Source organism: Montipora capricornis, chromosome 9 (assembly GCF_036669925.1).
Source record: "Montipora capricornis isolate CH-2021 chromosome 9, ASM3666992v2, whole genome shotgun sequence".
Taxonomy (NCBI): Eukaryota; Metazoa; Cnidaria; class Anthozoa; order Scleractinia; family Acroporidae; genus Montipora; species Montipora capricornis.
Genome location: NC_090891.1, coordinates 29,123,092 through 29,131,652, shown reverse-complemented (window position 1 = coordinate 29,131,652; position 8,561 = coordinate 29,123,092). Strand labels below are relative to the sequence as shown.

Below are 8,561 nucleotides of genomic sequence, written 5' to 3'. Positions count from 1 at the left end.
GTGGAACCTGCTGTCAAAACTCATTTGCTAGCTGAATGGACTTGGAGGGGTGCCTTACTCTAATGGCTGTGGTGGTCACAGGTAATCCATGGGCAAGGAAACTGGGCTAATCAGTGGTATAGTCTGGGAGCTTAGCGCTGAGATGCACACTAATGCATGAGGAGGGTGCTGATGGGAACACATCAAGGCAAAAGCTAACACTAAGAATGGCGCCTACAGTCTAGTGGGCAATGTTTGAGAGTGCTCCTTTGACGGCCCCCCCCCACCCCCGATGCGGCCCCGAGCCGCCCTGGGCGATGTCTCCAGGCTGGCAGGGCCTCGGCAGCACACCAAAGAGCCACTGGCCAGCGTGGCATGCAATTTTTAGCCTTTTCGCCTATACATTTTACTTAGGCCGCCAGGCATTACAAACATCTAAATGCATTGCAAACAATCTAAATCGATTGTCCGAACAATCAATTAGTGAACAAAGCTACGCGACAGCTGTGTCATGTTGCTGGCCACGCCCTTTTTTAACTTTTGCCGGGCGACAGTGTTTCGCGGCAAAGTGGCTTGTTAATCCTCAGGCCATTTAATTTAGGGGGGCATGCTTGATCTTTTAATTTTTTTAGCAGGATAGCTGAGTTTGAGGGAGCTATTTATATGCGCTTGTTTCTGCCATGCTGTTTGGTCGGTGCCACCGGTAACTGATATAAGTGCGGTGGTCCTTGCGATTCAAGCTTTGTGAATGCGTCAAAAACCTGGCCAAATCTGCAGGCGCAAGCTTGACATTGGCCCTGTTTTTGTGTTTTGTATAGTTACTTTACTTGCGCAGGTAAAGTGTTTGTATGTCTGGCTAATTTCATCGGCTGTTCTTTGTCTATATTGTTGCTCGCTGTCGCAATGCATGGTGTTCTTCTTCAATTTTGCAAAATGACAAATTTTAGCTCATGCAGGGGGAGCTTAGCAGTACAGTAACTTTTGCACAAATTGTTGGCAGGGGTTCGGCGTTGTGGAATGCTTAGGCCGGGGCATTGAAATCAGCGCGCTCGGGCCTAGGGCAGTAGTTCCGCCGCCTAAGCAGTTTCGTGCCACCGCAAATCAGAGTTGTTCTACAGCGACCTTCAAATGCATTCCCATACATTTTGCAGGTCAAGGCAAAGAAAAAAAAAATTAGTATTCTTTCTGTAGGCCATGCAAAACGTACAGACACCTATATCTCGATCATAAGCTGCATCTTGAACATATTTTTTTCTTTTTACTCTTTCTATTCTCCGAGTGCTCCCTTGTGTCCTAAGCATCTATGGTTACCGTTACTCGGCCAAATCGCTGTCAGCCAAAGTTCTGGTGGAGAATTTTCTTCGTTGGGGCAGTCTTCGCTTGGTACATGGGAGGTACTGTTTGTTTTCATGGCGTATTTGTTAGAACAGTCGTGAGTAAGGTCAAACTTTAACACAGTCTTTGTAATGTCGGAAGTTCCACATTTTTACGGCCTCTTAGTAGTAGTATCTCTCACAGGGAAAGGGGCGCTAACAGTGTGCTCATTTGTACCCACCCTATTTCCATGCAGTGCTCCGTTGTTAAGGCTATATTTGAAAAGCTACTACGTAGCGCTTACACATGGAAAGGAAAGAAAGTCCGAAACAAGGATGTGAGAGTTCTGTCGGGGGATCAAACTCGGGTTCTCATTGCACTCCAAGGTCCGCGTGTTGGAAAATTGCCGGTGGCCCCTAATTGCTCGAAATAATTAGAAAAAGAAACAGTAAATTGACGTTTAAGGTTTAGCTGATACAAATTGAATAGAAATGTAAGTCTAACCTGTTACAGTCAATTTATCATTACATTTTGCTGTGTTAGCGTTGCAAAGTGTTGTTGGGAAATTGGATACTAGGTTCCGAAAGTAGCCAAGTACATGGCGAATTAGACAACACGAATGTCGAAACTTTGAAATGAATTTGGCCCAAGATCCCTTTTACCAGGATCGTAACTTTGCAACTTGCAGCGGCAAAAATGAGCGCTCTTTGCTCATCTGAGGTTGGGGGCACAATCGTAAAGCCAAGGGGTTTAACGATTCAAACACGCATTCAAAATAATGTCAGTTATTAGGAAATAAACCAAGAAAGACCGATAGTACATCGCTCCCCTAACATACATTTGTATCTGTTGATTGGTGGTGGGTCAAGGGTCCAGATTTATTTTACCATCCTTATCAAGGTTAGAAGTGGGTGGTTGCCTTTGTCATGGTAAAAGTGTTAATAGAGGCGAATGCGCTCCCCTCTTTTGCAGCGGTTAGTTTCTTTTTCTCATTTGCATAGCAATATAATGTAAGGCCAGGTATGTGAGGCAATTTCGGGATATTTTGTACTTTTAACCTGAAATTGCCTCGCATCCACGTTAGATTACATTGTAATGTAAATGAGAAAAACTAACCGTGAAAAGGGCTATACAGTGGACTTTTTGTCTTGATGTCAATTGCAAAGCATGGATGATAGCATGTTGTGTTGCTTGTTCAGATTTGGTTTAAAATCTGGATGGTTGATGTGAATTAAGCAGTCAAATTTATTGTGGGACTTTTTCAGTGCTGAAAACTGGCATTTGTTTTTTAATTCAGTTGTCCAAACGTCATGAACTGAGGATTAATATGGACTGGCGCTAACTTGAAAAACATGGGAAAAGTAGGCAATATTAAAGTTTGATTCATTTCTTCTTGGTTATTGTAGTTCTGTTATTCTTTCTTCTTATTAGGAAGCAGGAGGTGGCCCAGCAAGGTATACCCTACTGGTGGCCTTTGTTATTACATGTCGCCACCAGAGACAGTAGGCCACATTATAGAGGACCCTGTACATGCTGTCATGTACATTATCTTCATGTTGGGGTCCTGTGCATTCTTCTCGAAGACTTGGATTGATGTATCAGGCTCTTCAGCTAAAGATGTAAGCTGTTTTAAGAAAATGTCAGGGTTTTCAACTACATGTATTAGTGATTTTCCTTTTTTGTAGTTTCCAAAAGCGGAAAGACTATCAATGTCTGCTACTTCACGCAGAGAATTCTGCTACTTTTTTCCTTAAATTGATGTAATTAACCCATTGACACCTCAAATGCCCTGGGACGCCCCTAGTTGACCAGTAAAATCGTCTGGCAGTAGACCAGTGCAAAAGCTGTGACAGTCCAGCTGTGTCATGCGTGACCAGTATCCACAAGACTGAAATGAAGATTCAGAATTCCTCTGTGGAGCTTCGAGATCTGAATGGAATCTTGAAAATTTTCTGAAAGTTGCTACGAAAATTAGTTTTCACTTTCAAACACTGTCTATTTTATATAAAGTGAAAGTTCATAGCTAACTATTTTTGATATATCAAAGGAAACAACTGGTCACATGTGACATTACATTGTAGTTGAGTTAAAGAGAGATTATTTCAAACAAATAAAACTCAATTTGACATTGACAACAGTTCCAAGGTTACTTATTCAAACGGCCAACAACTTCAACTTCAAGTTACAGTATATGGAAACCCATGGACTATGAATTCCCTCTTCATTTTGCTAAGTATGTATGCTAAGTTTGAATGGTTTTTCAGGTTGCTAAGCAGCTGAAAGAACAACAGATGGTGATGCGAGGCCATCGAGACAAGTCAATGGTCCATGAACTTAAACAGGTGCGGAAATGGAAATTCCTGTTAATTTTTTGTGTACATGTACTTCTTGAAACGAATGGAAATCTTGCTTTTGTTGTGTCTGTACTCACCTCCAAAGGTTCTCCTCTGGGTAGTGCCACTTTCTTTCTGATCAAAACGCTGATTGATTTGTACATTGTTCCAGTTTGTGGTTTAACATAAACTCTACAACCATAGATGAGCAGTATTATTGTTATTGAGTATTATGAATTAGTGAAACTGGCATCTGGCAACTGGAATTAGTGAAACTGGCATTAGTGGAACTGGCATCTTAAACGGTGGAACCATAAATCATAGGCTCCATTTTACCACCTGTGTTTATAAATTGAGTGGGGCATCAATAATCCACACACAGTTTGCACGAGTATTGTGCCAAGTTCAAGGTGTCATTGTCCTGTGCTGTGCACCAAAATAATGCTGGCTTGGCAGACATCTCGAAAAAGTCTTTGTTGTATCGGGCCACATGATGGCTGCTGTCCACACTGTTGGTATGAACCTTGTCTGTATGATGTCATGCAGTTTTTTTCTGTCAAATTAATTGTTTTTCATCGTTCTAGGTACATCCCTACAGCCGCAGCCTTTGGTGGTCTTTGTATTGGAGCTCTGTCAGTCTTGGCGGACTTTATGGGTAATTTTCTAATACATATATTTTTTCATTTTCAAAGACCCGCTAACCTATGAACCCCAATTTGTTCAAACATGGAATAGCAATGTCAGGGAATAACATGAATGAATATAGATAGTGGGGTCCTTGGTTTACTGTTTTAGTTGCAATTAAAGACAACCAGCTATTAAAAAAGGCCATTGGCGATAGCATGGTCCATCTGATGACGGGAAATGAAAATGGCTGGAAACTGAAGTTTTGTGATCACATGCCTTTAAAACAGTGACGTGATTGCAAGTCATTTATATTGAACTACCCTCTGTGGTTGTGATTGTTCTTACGCTATTCGGGAGCTTATGTAAGGACGACAACGAAGCCAACGAGAATGTCGTCTAAAAATATTATTTCCCGTCATTGTAATAATTTCGTTATAACCTCGAGCCGTTCGGAATGGAACGTGTGTATCAACATTGCAGGAAGAAAATTAAAAATATTTCGTCAGGTTTTCAAGTCCTCTACTTAACCTCAGATGTGGTCAATTCACGTCTTTGTTAGGGCGAGGGCGGCAAAGAAATGTACCAAAATGCAAAACGCACGTGCGGGGCGTGCAGAGCCTTGGTTTTTATTCATTAAACTCGTGTTTTGGCGTTTTCGTAGACACCTTCGTCGTACTTGCGTAAGCTCCCTATTAACGACAGCTTTGTTAAGCCTACTATAGCTCTCTCTATCTCTCTCTCCTTGTTCTTTCCTAGGTGCCATTGGGTCAGGAACGGGCATCCTGTTGGCCGTTACAATCATTTATCAGTATTTTGAGATCTTCGTCAAAGAACAAAGCGAAATGGGTGGAATGGGAACACTGCTGTTTTAAACAGATTGGCCGGCGCCCATTCAAACTACGTGTACCTAATCACTGCAATAAATTCTCAACAAATTTGGACAACTTTTTACTGTCTAATATGTACTTTTCACGGCTTATTTGACGCATGGAACTGTTAGAAGTCACTGGGACACCAACATCAAGAGAGAGGCGTTTCGAGATATAGTGAAAAATAGGCCTGTATAGGCGGCGTGTGGCTATTTCTCGAAATTTTGGCGTCAGTTTTTGTGAAACTGTTATTTTGTATCACGGTACAATTTTGCTATGATGATAAATTTGGCTTTCGTTCTTCATAAATCATTGTTCCTTGGAGAAAAATGTAAGTTGCCTCAGCATCAACATGCACGCTTTGCAGGCCTATTTGCTAGATACCACCGACACACATGTAACGGCGATTTACACTCTTCAGTAAAGTAACTCAATGAAGCTGTTACAGTACATTTCATCGCTAAACTAATGAGCAGTACACTGCAGTCTTCTTCAACATTAGTTTCAGACTTGTCTCTGCTGTGTCCTCTGTAACTGCGTTTCGTTGTTTTCTGCGAGCATGGCCAGTATCCCAAATGTGTAAGCGCAACAGTAAAGTAGTCACGTATTTAATTTTTATTGGAATGTTAATTTATTTTCTTCTGGGGTCCAACATGATCAGGATAATCTTAATACTTCAAGATCTTTGTTTCGAGAAACTGCACCAATAATTTGCAAAAACAGTAGCGAAGGACCAATAATCCCGAATCACTCCAGCTAGAACATGACTGTCTGTGGTCTCTCTCCTTCTTTTCAGCAAGGAAACACAAAACCCCGCAAAAATTTAAATCCGAACCTTCATTTCCAAACCGGTGTCCCAGCGAATCTGGACCCCCCGGTACAAATCTGCCAGCGGGTTTGGACCCCCGGGGGAGTCCCCCTTCGTGGATTTGGACCCCCTATATCACAGCTTATTTGTTTAACTGTATATCAATACAGAGTTAGATTTTGGATCGGAGAAACTTGAGGAAAAGACCTACATCAGTTAATTTGTTGTTTAGAAGCATTCGCGGCGGCATTTCGTATAAAAGTATGCAGATGTGAATTTTAACTCCTTTCTGACAGAAGCTTAAGAAACGCACTCGGAATTCACAGACTTGTTGTGTTATCTTTTTAATAAGGAAGAAAAAAGCAATTCAGACTTGAGCTTCAGTTAAAGTTGTTAACAGCACGCGCCGTTGCTTTTTCTTCCATTTTATAGTTTAAATGGGCGGCGCTTCTACACAGGAGGTGCCACTTTTTGAAGTAACACCTCCTGCTTATTTTCAGGGGGTCCAAATCCGCTGTGACACCGATTCCATCGATCCCTGCGAAATCAGCGAACGCCGCTCTTGTCATTACTTCATTGTTGTTTTTTGTCGTTATTACGCACCGACCAATAAAATTGCTTCGCTTCCCGATATGAAAAGTTCAGTCCCATGAGGATTGCATCGCGGTGGTGAATTTTCCTCTTGCAACTCGTTCGATACGAAACCTCACTTCCCGGACTCAGCAACGAGTTCTTTAAGAACCAAACCCGTCGGATGTTTACACTCAAGTTTTGTATCTTGGTCAAAAGATGTTTCAGTGCGAAAGAGACGTGACTCGATAGGTTACGAAAGAAAAAGGAAACTCTGACATGATCCCTTTATGACGTTATTGTTGAATTTACTCAGAAACTCTCGTACCTGAAAACATGAAAACTATCCCTGTTTTTTAACACACGAAAAACGGTAGTGAAGTGTTGGAACGAAGTATAACAAAAAATATCTCATTTGATGTTTCGAACATGGCGTCGTGTAGCTGAGTATTTTTAGCGAGTTGTGCGTATTTTGACGAGCCCTCAAGGACGAGTCTGAATGCAAACACTGAGTAGAAGTACTCAGCTACGGTAGCCTCGCAGCTCCTACAAGGTCTCAGCTATACTACAAACCAAAACATCTAACGAGCTATTTATTATCCAACTTTTTCGCACCATATGTTGTAAACAACCGAGATAGGTGTGACATTTGAATGTCACAAAGCGCGAGGCAAACATCACTGTGACGGATTATTCTCCCCATTCTCCTCGAGCATTTAAAAACAAAATGTCAGCACCTCAACTTGTCAAACCGGTTTTCTACTTAAATAACTAACTGTACAATTTTACTCCTTTCGTGCGTGTTCTGTACAATGACTAATGCAGTTGGAAAAGTGCTGCCTTTGTAATTACATCCGCAAATGGTTAAACTTTCAAGTCTTCTCGGATAAGGACGATAAGCCGGAGGTCCCGTCTCACAAATAAGTTCCCGGTGTTGTGGCTGTCCTCTGTGTGTATATGGGTGGGTGGGTACAGCAGGTCCACATCAGCTGAATAGCTGCCAAAACTGCAACCTGCTTAAAACAAATAACAAACAAATAAAAACAAGACGCGTGGAGGCGTCTACGTGGGATGGGTTGATAAAAACAATAATCAGTCTTGCGTCAGGAAGGCTCCTGCTTGCATTGAAGTGGCAATGAGGGAAACCTGAAATTTGAAGGGATTTTCTCGCATGAAGTAAATTAAGAAGCTGGTCAGGGCTTTAAGAGTGATCCCTGTGAGGATATGTAACTTGATTGCAGGAAAGGGCCATTTTCAGTCTTTGCTTTTGTATTAAAATTTTAGTTTGGCCAATGCAATGAAGAACATTCAAGTCTCACGAGAGCAACAGACAATCTCCTATTTAAGAGTATTTTTGAAAGCCCACAAAATTCAGTGCCATACACTGTAAATGAAAAATGATTTGTTATAAAGGCACAGTTTTGGAGAAAACACAAAACACCGATTCCCGTTGATCCACCGAAATTAAGCCCTGTTGGACGGGGTTAGTACTTGCATGGCAGACCATCCGGTGATCACTCTCGAAGTCGCGCTTCTCGGAGTCTACTGATATCCCATAACGCTGATATTGCGTAAATACATAGTGCGATACCATTATTACTGAACAATTACTACTCGGAAAGCGGTACAAAAGATTCTCCCAAAACATACAACTACTTTCAAATGCCGCGTCGAAGACACAGCTGACGACAACCGGGACTCGAACGCACCTCACTTATCTTTTATTACTGCAAGTTTATATCCTGATTATGTAGTGTCAGTATGGAAATTAAAAACAATAAACATAACACTAACATGGCAATCGATAAAAAAAGTATCATAGGTACCGACCGGTAATATCTTCGACAGAGTGACACGCTTAAATTTATCTGAGTGAAAACTAGTTTACTCCATTTATCTTACTGAGTGAAAGTTGCTTCAAATTTCGTGTTTAGACAAACTGTTTGTCACCCAGTTGAACTCTTCGTTTGATAACTGACAACTGTAGCAAACCGCTGAACTCGTTGGTTCGATTGGTGAACTCATTGCTTTGGTTCAGTTGGCAAACTCGTTGACTCGATT

General features: G+C 41.6%; 1 protein-coding gene across 1 annotated transcript; it reads left to right on the top strand.

The window, feature by feature from the left end:
• The first annotated feature begins 2,728 nt into the window (after nucleotides 1-2,728).
• LOC138015604 (protein transport protein Sec61 subunit alpha-like) lies at nucleotides 2,729-5,734 on the top strand. Its single transcript, XM_068862687.1, has 4 exons — nucleotides 2,729-2,912; nucleotides 3,558-3,635; nucleotides 4,211-4,281; nucleotides 5,010-5,734. The coding sequence occupies exons 1-4, from the start codon at nucleotides 2,778-2,780 to the stop codon at nucleotides 5,068-5,070; spliced, it is 345 nt and encodes a 114-aa protein (XP_068718788.1). The 5' UTR covers nucleotides 2,729-2,777; the 3' UTR covers nucleotides 5,071-5,734.
• Nucleotides 5,735-8,561: the final 2,827 nt, after the last annotated feature.

Coding starts and splice junctions, on each gene's coding strand:
- LOC138015604 (XM_068862687.1), top strand. CDS start 2,778: ATGTCGCCACCAGAGACAGTAGGCCACATTATAGAGGACCCTGTACAT. Junction 3,636..4,210: donor TGGTCCATGAACTTAAACAG/GTGCGGAAATGG, acceptor TCATCGTTCTAG/GTACATCCCTACAGCCGCAG. Junction 4,282..5,009: donor AGTCTTGGCGGACTTTATGG/GTAATTTTCTAA, acceptor GTTCTTTCCTAG/GTGCCATTGGGTCAGGAACG.